The sequence below is a fragment of the Mustelus asterias genome, chromosome 25 (assembly GCF_964213995.1).
Source record: "Mustelus asterias chromosome 25, sMusAst1.hap1.1, whole genome shotgun sequence".
Classification (NCBI taxonomy): domain Eukaryota; kingdom Metazoa; phylum Chordata; class Chondrichthyes; order Carcharhiniformes; family Triakidae; genus Mustelus; species Mustelus asterias.
Window position 1 is genome coordinate 6,991,830 of NC_135825.1, and position 15,726 is coordinate 7,007,555.

Below are 15,726 nucleotides of genomic sequence, written 5' to 3' on the forward strand. Positions count from 1 at the left end.
ATCTGTCAAGATGCCTCTTAAACGTTGCTACTGTATCTGCTTCTCCCACCTCCTCAGAAAGCGTGTAAAAAACTTTCCTCTCACATCTCCTTTAAACTTTCCCCCTTTTACCTCTATGAACCCCAATAATTGACGTTTCTACCCTGGGAAAAAGACTCTGGCTATCCATTCTATCCATGCCTCTCACAATTTTGTAAACTCCTATCAGGTCACCCCTCACCCTCCAGCTGTGAAAACAAACCAAGTTTGTCTAACCTCTCCTCATAGCTAATGCCCTCCATACCAGGCAACATCCTGGTAAATCTTTTCTGTACCCTTTCCAAAGCCTCCACATCCTTCTGATAGCGTGGCGACCAGAACTGTACGCAACATTCCAAATGTGGCCTGACTGAAGTTCTATACAGATGCAACATGACTTGTCAATTTTTATACTCTGTGTTCCAATCAATGAAGGCAAACATGGCACACGCATTCTTGACCACCTTATCCACTTGTGTTGCCACTTTCAGGGATCTGTACGCCCAGATCCCTCTGTACGGTAATGCATCTAAGGGTCCTGCCAATTCTAAAACATTGTCTAAATGACTTTATAAACTCAGGCACAAAGTGAGGGATGTGGGACGTCCTCCACACAGGGAGGGGGAAAGACTGGATAAAAGCAGCAAGAATTCATTTTTGTGAAGGGGAGAGGGTGATATTTATCGAGCTCGTAAAAAATCTTAAAAATCATTGAATTTTAAGTTCCCCAATTGAAAGGAGCAACCAGTTTGAATATGTATTATCCCCTGTGATATGGACATTGTTGGATTTGGACATTGCACTTTTGACACTATAGTTACCAGAGAAAGCACTAAATATATCCACACCTCCCAGCATGCCAGTAGGACTAAGAGTTGGGGCTGGACCTATACTTGGCCGCTAAATATTCCTGAAGCATTTACTAACTATATTCTCAGGAGGCTAAGGAAATTTGACATGTCAGCTACGACACTCACCAATTTTTACAGATGCACCATAGAAAGAATTCTTTCTCGATGTATCGCAGCTTGGTATGGCTCCTGCTCTGTTCAAGACCGCAATAAACTACAAAGGGTCGTGAACGAAGCCCAGTCCATCACGCAAACAGGCCTCCCATCCATTGACTCTGTCTACACTTCCTGCTGCCTTGAAAAAGCAGCCAGCATAATCAAGGACTCCACGCAGTCCGGACATTCTCTCTTCCACCTTTTTCCGTCGGGAAAAAGATACAAAAGTCTGAGGAAACATACCAACCGACTCAAGAACAGCTTCTTCCCTGCTGCTGTCAGACTTTTGAATGGACCTACCTTGTATTAAGTTGATCTTTCTCTACACCCTAACTATGATTGTAACACTATGTTCTGCACCCTCTCCTTTCCTTCTCCTCTATGTACTCTATGGATGGTATGCTTTGTCTGTAAAGCGGGCAACAAACAACACTTTTCATACATGTGATAATAGTAAATCAAATCAAATCAGAATTAGTCCATACTAACAAAGCATCTTCAACACATCTGAAAGTAAAACATCAGTATGGCATCAAGAAAGAAAGTCTTGCATTTAGATACCAGTGAACTTCCTTTTCAAAGTATAACCCCAATTGTAATGTAGAAAGTGTGGCAACTTAACTTTCACACACTAGCTCACACACACAGCAATAGGATAAGGATCAGATAATGTGTTGTGATTTTGGTTGAAGGATAAATATTAGCCTGGACACCAGAGAGATTTTCCCTGTTCTTCTTTGTATTGTCGCCATGAGATCATTAACTTCCAGAAGATTCCGCCCACAGAGTCTCGATCATGTCATAATGGTGTGGCATAAAAGTGAAGACACGGGTAAAGTAATGGCCAGCTCTGTCAGAGTTTCCAGATCCTGTCTCATTAATGAGCGCTTCATTAATTCTTCTCTCTTCATTCTTTGCTTCCCTAGGGTTTAATTCGATGGTCTACAATTTGATTTGTTTAATTATACTTGTTGAAAACACATAAAGATCGAGACGGTGGTAAAAGCCGTCTTGAGGGTGAACCTTGAGTAACAACATTTGTAGAATTAGGAGGGTTAAAGCGGGCCTTTTTTTTCCAGGCAGTTGTTGGAAAAGTAGAAGACAAAAATAAATAAATACTTTGTGAATACAGGCCAGGCACAAGGGATAGCGTCAATGATATCTGTTTGTGTTTATTATCTGGCACAGTAGGAACACAAATTAGTCAGCAGTAACTCTTTTAGATTAGCACAGTATGCATTCTCCCTCTAATTTTCTAATATCATCACCTGAAAACAAGATCCAGACTTTTCCAGAGCATATTCGAGGAAGTACTTCTTCACACAGAGGAAACTTGGAAAATTCTACCTCAAAAAGCCCAGACAGCTTTGAAGACTGAGATGAGGAGATTCTTTGTTGGGTGAGGGCATCAAAGAGTATTGTCCAAAGATGGATGAATGGAACTGATGCGCAGAGCACCCAAGATCTAATCGAATGGTCAAGCAGGCCCAAGGGGCTGAATGGCCTCCTCCGATTCCTAATTTGGTCTACTCCTAAAGGCACTGATAAAACGGGTGTTGAGATCCTCTCTCTAGGAGACCATCCAATGGATCCAGTTCCCTTGTCTGGGTTTCGATCATGACTGGCAGCCAGCAAATGTGTTGTCGGATGGGGTTGAGGGTAGGGGGACCATGGGGGTAGAGGTCTGGGGGAGGGATCATCCCTAACAAGCTTGCTATTACCTGCCCTTACATCCAGGCAAACATTTTCCAATGGGTATCTTGTTTTTTTGTCCCAACTGAAGGCAGTATATAAAATAGGAGTAGGAGTAGGCCATTCGGCCCTTCAAGGCTGCTGTGCCATTCAATATGACCATGGATCAGGTCCACTTTTCTGCACTATTCTATTGGTGCCCAAGGATCAGTCTTGAATATGGTCAATAACTGAACATTAGACAGGCCTCTGTGATATGAGAACTCCCAAGATTCTCAACACTCAGACTGTAGGAATTTCCAGCATTTCTATTGAGAGTAGCTAGCCTGGCTGAGCAGAAGAATAGGTCTCAGACCATCATGCATAGAAACATAGAAGATAGGAGCATGAGAAGGCCATTTGGCCATTCAAGACTGCTTCGCCATTCATCACGATCGTGGCTGAACATCCAACTTAATCCTGCTTTCTCCCCAAAACCTATGATCCCATTTGCTCCAGGTGCTATAACCAGCCGCCTCTTGAATACATTGCATGGTGTGACCCGGTTACACACAGGCAACTCAGTGGAGCCACTGCAGAATTCCTACACCACCATCAGGCACAGGGAACTTGGTGCAAATTGGCATCTTGCCAAGTATACCCATCCTTTCTTGTGTCCAGCAGTGATCCAATGACTGGGTGTAAAATTAAAATATCAAATTTCAATGTTTCTGCTCTAATGATCAACAGAAAAAAATAGGGTAACTTTTGTGAATGATCATGACCCACAAATCAGTAATTTAAACAGATATTGGACAGTCAGACCTTCTTCCGTCGGGAAAAAGATACAAAAGTCTGAGGTCACATACCAACCGACTCAAGAACAGCTTCTTCTCTGCTGCTGTCAGACTTTTGAATGGACCTACCTCGCATTAAGTTGATCTTTCTCTATACTCTAGCTATGACTGTAACACTACATTCTGCGCTCTCTCCTTTCCTTCTCTATGAACGGTATGTTTTGTCTGTATAGCATGCAAGAAACAATACTTTTCACTGTAAGTTAATACATGTGACAATAATGAATCAAATCAAATCAAATCAATCAGTATTCTACAGGATTCTGACTGGTCAGTAATCAAACAGGAGTGCATACAGGTTGGTTTTCTGGAACAATACATTGAGGAACCAACAAGGAATATACCATATTGGGCTGGGTGTTGTGCAATGAGAAAGGATTAGTCGGCAATCTAGTTGTGGGCGAACCCTTGGGGATGAGTGACCATAATACGGTAGAATTCTTTGTCAAGGTGGATAATGATGTAGTTGATTCCCAGACCAGGGTCCTGAATCTCAATAAAGGTAACTATGATGGTATGAGGCATGAATTGGCCATGGTGGACTGGGAAACCTTACTGAAAGGAAAGACAGTGGACAGACTGTGGCAGGCATTTAAAGAATGAATAGGTGAACTCCAGAAGTTGTTTATTCCTGTTTGGTGCAAGAGTGGTAAGGGAATTGTGGCCAAACCAAGGCTTACAAGGGAAATTAAAGATTGTATCAGATTCAAGGAAGGAGCGTACAAATTGGAAAGACAAAGCAATAGGCCTGAGGATTGGGAGCAGTTTAAAATTCAGCAAAGGAGGACCAAGGGATTGATGAAGAAGGGAAAAATGGAGTTTGAAAGTAAGATGGGGGGAATATAAAAACTGACTGTAAAAGTTTCTATAGATATGTAAAGAGAAAAAAATTGACAAAAATAAATGTAGGCCCCTTACAGTCAGAAACGGGAGAATTCATAACGGGAATAAAGAAATGGCTGAGGAATTAATTTTGTATTTTGCTTCAGTCTTCACAAAGGAAGACATGAATAATTGTACCTGAAGCTCTGAGAGAAACATGTTTAGTGAGGAGCTGAAGGAAATCAGCATTAGTAGAGAAATAGTTTGTGGGAAATTGATGGGATTGAAGGTGAATAAATCGCCAGGGCCTGATAATCTTCATCCCAGAGTGCTTAAGGAAGTGGCCCTGGAAATAGTAAATCCATTGGTGGTTATTTTCAAAAATTATTTGGACTCTGGAATAGTCCCTACAGATTGGAATCATAGGATCATAGAAAACAGCTCAGAAGAGGCCCATTGTGTCCACACCGACACATTAGAAACAACTGAATTCCTACCTAATCCCATCTGCCATCACTTTAAGGTAGCTAATGTAAACCCGCTCTACAGAAAAGAAGGTGGAGAGTAAACAAGGAACTCTGGACATTGAGCCTAACGTCGGTACTGGGGAAGTTGCTAGAATCCATTATCAAGGATTTCATAACTCGGCATTTAGAAGGCAGTGGTAATATCAGACAAAGTCAGCATGGATTTACAAAAGGGAAATCATGCTTGACGAATCTATTGGAATGTTTTGAGGATGTAACTAGTAGAGTTGACCGAGCAGAACCAGTGGATGTGGTTTATTTAAACTTTCAGAAGACTTTTGACAAGGTTTCACATAACAGACTACACTGTAAAGTTAAAGCACATGGGATTGCAGGTAATGTCTTGAGATGGATAGAAAGCTGGTTAGCAGATAGGAAGCAAAGAGTTGGCATAAATGGGTCTTTCTCTGATTGGGGCAGTCAGTGACAAGTGGGGTTCCGCAGGGATCTGTGCTAGGATCCCATCTGTTCACATTATATATTAATGATTTGGAAGAGGGAACTGAATGTATTATCTCCAAATTTGCAGATGATACAAAGTTGGGTGGGAGGGTGAGCTGTGCGGAGGATGCAGAGGTGCTTCAGCGTGATTGGGACAGGCTGAGTGTGTGGGCATCTGCATGGCAGATGCAGTATAATGTGGATAAATGTGAGGTTATCCACTTTGGTAGCAATAACAGGAAGACAGATTATTATTTGAATGGGTGTAAATTGAGAGAGGTGGATACTCAGCGAGACCTTGGTGTCCTCGTGCATTAGTCACTGAAAGCAAGTGCACAGGTACAGCAGGCAGTACAGAAGGCAAATGGTGTGGTGGCTTCATAGTGAGAGGATTTGAGTATAGGAATAGGGATGTTTTGCTGCAATTGTACAGGGCATTGGTGAGGCCACACCTGAAGTGTTGTGTGCAGTTTTGGTGTCCTTATCTGAGGAAGGATGTCCTTGCTATCGAGGGAGTACAGCAAAGGTTTACCAGGCTGATTCCTGGGATGGCAGTTCTGTCATATGAGGAGGGACTAAATCAGTTAGGATTATAGTCACTGGAGTTTAGAAGAGTGAGAGGGGATCTCATAGAAACTTATAAAATTCTAACAGCGTTAGACAGATTAGATTCAGAAAGAATGTTCCCAATGGTGGGGGAGTCCAGAACTAGGGGTCATAGTTTGAGGATAAGGGGTTAACCTTTTAGAACTGAGGTGAGGAGAAATTTCTTCACCCAGAGGGTGGTGAATGTGTGGAATTCACTACCACAGGATGTAGTTGAGGCCAAAACATTGCCTGATTTCAAGAAGGAAATAGATACAGCTCTTGGGGCTAAAGGGATCAAGGGTTATGGGGGGAAGGTGGAATCAGGATATTGAATTTGGTGATCAGCCATGATCAAAATGAACGGTGGAGCAGGCTTGAAGGGCCGAATGGCCTTCTTCTGCTTCTAGTTCCTATGTTTCCAGGATACTGACTGGTCAGCCAGTAATCTACAGGAAACCGATTGGTGAGTCAGTAATCTAACCAGATATCGGTCAGTTAACCAATAATCTAACAGGATACCAATTGATCTGTCAATAATCTACAGGAAACCGACTAGTCAATCAGTTATCTACAGGATGTCGACTGACCAATAATCTACAGGATACTGACCAGTCAGCCAGTAATTGAACAGGATAATGAATGGTCAGTTACTGATCTTCAGGAAAATGACTGGTCACTTAGTAATCTACATGATAATGGCCAATTAGTTAGTAGTCTACAGAATACCGACTGGTCAGTCACTAATCTAATCAGATGCTGAGTGGTCAGTCAGTAATCTAACAGGATACCTATTGGTCAGTTAGCAATCTAGCAAGATACTGATTGGTCAGTCAGTAATCTACAGGATACCGATTGGTCAGTCAGTAATCTACTGGATACCAATTGGTCACTCAGTAATCTAACAAGATACTGATTGGTCAGTCAGTAATCTACAGGATACCGATTGGTCAGTCAGTAATCTAACAAGATACTGATTGGTCAGTCAGTAATCTACTGGATACCGATTGGTCAGTCAGTAATCTAGTGGATACCGATTGGTCAGTCAGTAATCTACAGGATACCGATTGGTCAGTCAGTAATCCACAGGATACAGATTAGTCAGTGATCTAACCGGATACTTGGTGGCCAGGTTTACAGGATTCTCTGTAACTCACCATCATTCCTCCTGTTCTTTATCTGGTTTGTGATCTGTTCCTGAAACTCTGCCAGTGACTCTTCAATAGTCTCTGTCCGGTGAGCTGACAGCGAGAAACGACGCTTAAACTTCTTCATTTCAATTAGTCCAGCTCCAAATGTTGAAGCTGCAAGAAAGGAGTGGGAGTGTGTGAGCTGAAGAAACGCTTCCCCATCACCAAGAAATCTCATGGCAATACAATTCATTTCCACTTTAAATTATTTCAATGTAATTACGCTGCAGAGGATTCTGAAAGGCCACAGATGAAAACCAGACTGGATTCCGTAATAGATTTTCATTACGACATCAGTATATAACAGTAATTGTCAAACAGGAAAGAGAACTGTAGGAACAAGAGGAGGTCATTTCATCCCCCCGCCCCCCCCACCACCTCCCCCGCCCCCCCTCCCCCGCGCCCCGCCACCACCCCCCCCCCCCACACACACCCCATGACCTGGGTTGGATTGAATTCAAGTCTAAGATAGGAGGTGAGATTGTATTGTCCTCAGTGTGACTGGGGGATCTGAATTCTCTCAAACAATGTCAAGTGGGTGTGAGCAGGTTAGTTAAATGGGCAGAAAGGTGGCAGATGCTGTTTAATAACTGAGGGGCAGCACGGTGGCACAGTGGTCAGCACTGCTGCCTTACAGCACCAGGGACCCGGGTTCAATTCCAACCTTGGGTGACTATCTGTGCGGAGGTTGCACGTTCTCCCCGTGTCTGCGTGGGTTTCCTCCGGGTGCTCCGGTTTCCTCCCACAGTCCAAAGATGTGCAGATTGGGTGGATTGGCCATGTTAAATTGCCCCTTAGTGTCCCAAGGTGTGCAGGTTAGATGGATTGGCCATGCTAAATTGCCCCTTAGTGTCCCAAGATGTGCAGGTTAGATGGATTGGCCTTGGTAAATGTGTGGGGTTGCAGGGATGGGGAGAAGACCTGGGTAAGATACTCTGTCAGGGAATCGGTGCAGATTTGATGGGCTGAATGGCCTCTTCTTCACTGTAGGCGTTCTGATTTTAAGGCAATATAATTTGGGAGGGAAACAAGAAAAGGGAGCCTATACTCATGGGAAGATGGTGGAGTGAATGAACAGAGACCTGGGATTGAAATACTTTTTTAAATTCATATATGGCGTGTGGGCCACGCTGGTTAGGCCAGCATTTACTGCCCATCCTAATTGTCCTTGATAAGGTGATGATGAGCTGCCTTCCTGAATCGCTGCACTCCCTGAGGAGTAGGTAGACCCATAGTGCTGTTAGGCAGGGATTTCCAGGATTTTGACCCAGCCACAGTGAAGGAACGCTGATATATTTCCAAGTCAGAGTTGTGAGTGGCTTGGATGGGAACTTGCTGGTGGCGGTATTCCCATATGTCTGCTGCCCTTGTCCTTCTAGATGGTTTGGAAGGTGCTTTCTAAAGGGTCTCGGTGCAGTGCATCTTGTAGATGCTACACACCACTGCTACTGAACGGCGGTGGTGGAGGGAGTGAATGTTTGTGGTTGGGGTGCTGCCTTGTCCTGGATGGTGTCAAGCTTCTTGAGTGTTGTTGGAGCTGCACCCATCCAGGCAAGTGGTGACCATCCCGTCGTTTGTGTCTTGTAGATGGTGGGCAGGCTTAGAGAAATCAGGAGGCAAGTTACTCACTGCAGGATTCCTAGCCTCTGACCTGCTCTTGTAGCCACAGAAATAACATACAACATAAAGTGCCAGCCTAAGATAACTGGATAACGTTCTAACTTCTGAGTCAGAAAGTCAAGAGTCCCATCCCAGTGCCTTGAACACATAATCCAGGCGAACACTCCAAGTTAGTACTGAAGGAAGGCTGCACCGTCAGAGGTGCTGAAATAACCCATCAGAGGTCGATGTCCCTTCACCTGATTCCCTCTATTTACAGACTCTATTCCACTCCTAAGTGTGTTTCAGGTACAACCTCAGAATCCAGAGTGTTAGTAGTCCTGACACTCCTCATTATCGGCAAAGCTCCCTGATTAGGCAGGCAATCACTCCCTCAATCAGGGACATCTTTTGATGCCTAACCAAGTAAACTAAATCAAATTAACTTAGGGGCAACTCAAAAGAGGCAGCTCCCAAAAGGAGGGGAACCGCCCGAGACAAAAAACAAAGCGGAAAGGAAACGTAAAACATCAAATTAAAATGTGATTAAAGAGATCAATAATACAACCCAGTCCCTGCGGTGCCCAGCGGACACGGAAGACATTAACGGTGCCCGCATGCAACCTCAATCAGGGAGCTCATGCTCCAAGGAGCCCACCTCATGGGACTTGTTAAGTTCATTACAGGTGCCATCTTTCAAATGAGATTTCAAACCATTTGCTCTCCCAGGTGGATGTGAAAGAACCCAAGGCACTATTCAAAGAGAATTGGGTCAACTATAATCCCACAACCGATATTGCAAAAATAGCTTGGTCATCATCGCGTTGCTGTTTGTGGGAGCTTGCTGAATGCCAGTTGGCAGCTGCAATCCCTGTAATACAATAGCCATATTTCAAATCTCCTTTATTGGCTGTAAAACACTTTGCCACGACCTGAGGTCATGAAAGGTGCTATATAAATGTAAGTCTTTCTCTCCTTAATCAGGAAGGTTCTTGTTTTAAATTATACCCTGCTGTTATAAAGGGCACGGAGAGTAAATCAGTAACTTTCCAAGTCACAGCTGCTGTGACAAGATTTAGATTTACAATTATGGGCTTTCATAGTCAAAGTGTCAGATTGTTAGCATGTGATCCCTGCAGAGTTTAACGCTGCCTCAGTGATCAACACAATCACAACATTTGTTAGCAAGATAGAAAAAGCAAAGCTACTTGTCATGATATATTTAAAAGGACCGCTTAGCACTACAGCCTCACAGCATCAGGGACCCAGGTTTGATTCCGGCCTTGGGTGACTGTCTGTGTGGAGTCTGCATGTTCTCCCCGTGTCTGTGTGGGTTTCCCCCCAGTGCTCCGGTTTCCTCCCACACTCCAAATATGAGCAGGTTAGGTGGATTGGCTATGCTAAATTGACCCTTGCTATCACAAGGTGTGTAGGTTAGGTGGATTGGCCTGGCTAAATTGCCCCTTAGTGTCCAAAGATGTGTAGGTTCGGTGGATGGGCCATGGTAAATGCGTGGGGTTACGGGGATAGGGCAGGGAGGTGGACCAGGGCGAAATGCTCTGTCGGAGAATCGGTGTCATCTTGATGGGCCGAGTGGCCTTATTCCGCACTGAAGGGATTCTATGAACCGTGGCATCTAAAAAACACCTCAACAGCCAACAACAAACCTTCAATGTAGGGAATGGCCCCAAATTGATTCCGAGGTGAGTGACGAAATATGGTCCCGCCTTGGGCGCCTGTCTGTGTGGAGTTTGCACATTCTCCCCGTGTCTGCGTGAGTTTCCTCCGGGTGCTCCGGTTTCCTCCCACAGCCCAAAGATGTGCGGGTTAGATGGATTGGCCATGATAAATTGTTCCTTAGTATCAGGGGGACTTGCTAGGGTAAATGCATGGGGTTTGGGGATAGGGTCTGGGTGGGATTGTGGACAGTGCAGACTCGATGGGCTGAATGGCCTCCTTCTGCACTGTAGGGATTCTATGATTCTATCTATGATTCTAACATGTAGAACATAGAAAGATTAATTGGGCTGAAGTGGGTTTGAAGATGGTTTGCAAGGATTAGATGAAGTATTGAAAGGAGGAGCATTCTGGAGCGCAAACCCAAGGTTACTGAAGACGCCCAATGGTGTAGGGAAAATATTGAGAGTCTAGAGGCAAAGCAATGGGCAGATAGATGGTAGAGAGATGAATGAATAACAAAAAAATGTAAATGTCCAGTGATTACCATGGGGCAGATAGTAGCAATATTCGTGGGCGAGTAATTAGATACCAAGGGACATGAGTTCTTTGGGACATGGGACATGTACTTTGTACTTTGGGACATGGGTTCAAATGGGTTCTCCCTCAATGTCAACAAAACAAAGGAGATTGTCATCGACTTCAGGAAGCGTAGTGGAGAACATACCCCTGTCTACACCAACGGGGACAAAGTAGAAAGGGTCGAGAGCTTCTAGTTTTTAGGTATCCAGACCACCAACAACCTGTCCTGGTCCCCCCATGCCGACACTATAGTTAAGAAAGTCCACCGACACCTCTACTTCCTCAGAAGACTAAGGAAATTTGGCATGTCAGCTATGACTCTCACCAACTTTTACAGATGCACCATAGAAAGCATTCTTTCTGGTTGTATCACAGCTTGGTGTGGCTCCTGCTCTGCCCAAGACCGCAAGGAACTACAAAAGGTCGTGAATGTAGCCCAATCCATCACGCAAACCAGCCTCCCATCCATTGACTCTGTCTAAATTTTCCGCTGCCTCGGCAGTGCAGCCAGCATAATTAAGGACCCCACGCACCCTGCACATTCTCTCTTCCACCTTCTTCCTTCGGGAAAAATATACAAAAGTCTGAGGTTACATACCAACTGACTCAAGAACAGCTTCTTCCCTGCTGCTATCAGACTTTTGAATGGACTTACCTTGCATTAAGTTGATCTTTCTCTACACCCTAGCTATGACTGAAATACTACATTCTGCACTCTCGTTTCCTTCTCTATGAATGGTATGTTTTGTCTGTATAGCGCGCAAGAAACAATACTTTTCACTATATGTTAATGCGGGCGACAATAATAAATCAAATCAAATCAAAATCCCACCATGACAGCTGGTGAAATTCAAATTCTATTGATAAATCTGGGATTGAAAGCTTGGGCAGGATTTTCCGATTGTGCCCACCCTGAAACTGGAAACTCCTCCCAAGGTTATCGGACCTTTAAATTGCCCTTCAAATTGTCTGTCTTATCCACAACGATTCCCGCAGAAGGTAGGAGTGGAAAAATTAGCTTCTAAACTCAGTAATCCTAGAATCCCTACAGTGCAAAAGGAGGCCATTATCCCATTGCGTCTGCACTGACGATAATCCCACCCAGGCCCTATTCCTGTAACTGCACGTATTTACCCTGCTAATCCCCTGACACTTGGATCAATTTAGCATGGCCAATCAACCTAACCCACACATCTTCTTTGCCTGTGGAGACCATGAAACCATTGTCAATTGTTGTAAAAACCCATCTGGTTCACTAATGTCCTTTAGGGAAGGAAATCAGCCGTCCTGAGCTGGTCTGGCCCACATGTGACTCCAGGCTCACAGCAACGTGGTTGACTCTTCCCTCTGAAGTGACTGAGCAGCCATTCCGTTCTATTCAAGAAGGCAGCTCTCCGCCACCTTCTCAAGGGCAACAGGGGTGGGTGATAAATGCAGGTTCAGCCAGCGATGCCCACATCCCGTGAACGAATGATAAAAGAATGTAAATATCCAGTCACTAGCAGGTGCACCAGTTTCTGTGAAACTCATACCTGAGCAAAGTTAGCAACTTTAACACAGAAGGGGACAAAACCAGAGAGCAAAAATCACTCTCTGTTGCTGAAACTTGTCTATAAAAGGGCAGCACAGTGGTTAGCACTGCTGCCTAACAGCGCCAGGGACCCGGGTTCGATTCCCGGCTTGGGTCGCCATCTGTGCAAAGTCTGCACGTTCTCCCCGTGTCTGGGTGGGTTTCCTCCAGGTGCTCCGGTTTCCTCCCACAGTCCGAAAGACCGTGCTGGTAAGGGTGCATTGACCATGCTTAATTCTCCCTCAGTGTACCCGAACAGGCGCCAGAGTGTGGCGACTAGGGGATTTTCACAGTAACGTCATTGCAGTGTTAATGTGAGCCTACTGGTGACACTAAAATAAAAATAAACTTTAAATTTAACAACACCAGCGAATGTCTTCTCAAAAGAGACGGAACAAGAGATCACAATTAATCAAACATAACTTCCCTTTAATGAAAACAGAAAAAGCTGGATAAACTCAGAAGGTCTGGCAACATCTGTGGAGAAAGAGACACAGTTAACATTTCAGGTCCATGTGACTTTTCTACAGAACTTTCCTTCAGATCGTCGCAATCGTTGGTTGCTGTTTTTGGCTATTTTTCCCAAGTCTCTGTCCTCACTAAAGGGAGCATGTTTATACAGTGCTCTCACTGTCCCCAGTGATTTTATAGCAAATGGAATATCTTTTGAAGTGTAATCTCTGTGACAATGTAGAGAACGTAGCCGCTAGTTTGTGCACAGCAAGCTCCCACAAGCGGTAATGCCATCGTGACCGGTTAATAAGTTAATTCTTGTGATGTTGGTTGTGGTATGTCAGCTGTCGGCACCTGCAGTCCTCTATTACACAGGCATGGCCAGTGAACATCAGCAACAACAACCTGCATTTATATAACCTTTAATTGTCCTGAGGTGCTTCACACAAGTGGTTACGATATTTCCGAGAGAGGGAGACTAATTAGATGGAATGTATAGTCTTAACTACATTAATCTAAAGTTTAGCTAATATTATTTAGCTCATATGTAAGCCTATTTATGACGCTAATAAATAAACTTTAAGCTTTTTAGTGACAATTCAGCATAAGACCATAATAGAATCATCATAGAATCCCGATAGTGCAGAAGGAGGCCATTCGGCCCATTGAGCCTGCACCGACAACAATCCTACTAAGACCCTATCCCTGTAACCCCATATATTTTCCCTGCTAATCCCCCTGACACTAATGGACAATTTATCATGGCCAATCCACCTAACTTGCACATCTTTGGACCATAAGACCATAAGTTAGAGGGGCAGAATTAGGCCATTCGGCCCATTGAGTCTGCTCCACCATCCAATCACAGCTGATAAGTTTGTCAACCCCATCCCCCTGCCTTTTCCCCATAACCTTTGACCTCCTTACCAATCAAGAACCTAGCAGTAGCATAATTACTTAAAAATTAATATTCTGGTTGAAGAGAAGAAATGATGTTCCACAAAAAAATAATTTGTTCGTATGGAGTTTCTAACTTATAAAATCAGTCAATATACTGTTTTTATTACGTTTATTTTTATTAGAGTCACAAGTAGGCTTACATTAACACTGCAATGAAGTTACTGTGAAAGTCCCCCAGTCGCCAAAATCTGCTGCCTGTTCGGGTACACTGAGGGAGAATTTAGCATGGCCAATCCACCTCACCAGCGCGTCTTTGAGTGTCTTTAGGACAGAGATAGATAGGTTCTTGATTAATAAGGGGATCAGGGGTTATGGGGAAAAGGCAGGAGAATGGGGATGAGAAAAATATCAGCCATGATTGAATGGCGGAGCAGACTCGATGGGCCAAGTGGCCTAATTTGCTCCTGTGTCTTGTGGTCTTTCGGACTGTGGGAGACCATAAGACATAGGAGCAGAATTAGGCCACTCGGCCCATCGACTCTGCTCCGCCATTCAATCGCGGCTGATATTTTTCTCATCCCCATTCTCCTGCCTTTTCCCCATAACCCCTGATCCCCTTATTAATCAAGAACCTATCTATCTCTGTCTTAAAGACACTCAATGACCTGGCCTCCACAGCCTTCTGCGGCAAAGAGTTCCACAGATTCACCACTCTCTGGCTGAAGAAAGTCCTCCTCATCTCTGTTTTAAAGGATCGTCCCTTTAGCCTGAGGTTGTGCGCTCTGGTTCTAGTTTTTCCTACTAGTGGAAACATCCTCTCCATGTCCACTCTATCCAGGCCTCTCAGTGTCCTGTAAGTTTCAATAAGATCCCCCCTCATCCTTCTAAATTCCAATGAGTACAGACCCAGAGTCCTCAACTGTTCCTCATAGGACAAGTTCTTCATTCCAGGGATCATTCTTGTGAATCCCCTTTGGACCCTTTCCAATGTCAACACATCCTTCCTTAGATATGGGAGGAAACCGGAGCACCCAGAGGAAACCCACGCAGACACCGGGAGAATGTGCAAACTCCACACAGACAGTGACCCAAGCCGGGAATCAAACCCGGGTCCCTGGTGCTGTGAGGCAGCAGTGCTAACCACTGTGCCACCGTGCCACCCCGATGTTACGTCGATATGGAACAACCCTGAAAGACTTTGGGTTTCTTTGGATCTGGGCTTTCACACGTAATATTTATAGATTTCCCAGATTAATTTTCCTCGCTGGTCATTATTTTCCCGGCTTGGTGCTGGATACGACGTGGTGCTTGAGGAAGTGTTGGTTTCGATGGATATGGTGGTCAGTGGGAGAAAGAGAGAGAGTGAGGCAGTGAGAGACAGAGAACTCATTTGTTGATCAGACGCGAGATCAAACAGTCATGGCTGTTCTCATTAAAGACAAAGGGAAGGCACTTTGTAGAGCTGTTAGTTGAATCAATTTGCAGGAAATATTTTTGCATCTTCTAAACAGCTGTTAGACAAGAGAACAGGCCTCCAGAACGCCTTTGATCTCCATCATGAGAGCCAACACAAGTTGATGTAGTGTTTCTACTTGAAACACTGGACTGCTTTTTCTCTTTTCAGATGCTGATTTGGGCTCCAAACATTTTCCGCTTTTATTTTGGAACAGCTTCAATCTCTGCTCTTTGCCTCACCATTGGTGACAGTGTTTTCAGTTGTCTGGGCCCCAGCGCTTCAGAATTCCTTCCCTAAACTCATCCATTTCTCTCCTCCATGATCTGCACCTCCTCCGCCACTTTAAACATTCACTCACTCCACTACTGGCG

The 15,726-nt window shown here is 44.4% G+C and overlaps 1 protein-coding gene across 1 annotated transcript in view; it reads right to left on the minus strand.

Annotated features, from left to right (window-relative positions):
* LOC144511769 (cyclin-dependent kinase 18-like) overlaps window positions 1-15,726 on the minus strand; it is a 123,139-nt gene that overhangs the window by 64,867 nt on the left and 42,546 nt on the right. The window contains exon 2 of the mRNA XM_078242038.1: window positions 7,086-7,232. Within this exon, the coding sequence (XP_078098164.1) occupies window positions 7,086-7,203 (118 nt within the window). The 5' untranslated portion in view covers window positions 7,204-7,232. The remainder of the gene's footprint in view (window positions 1-7,085; window positions 7,233-15,726) is intronic.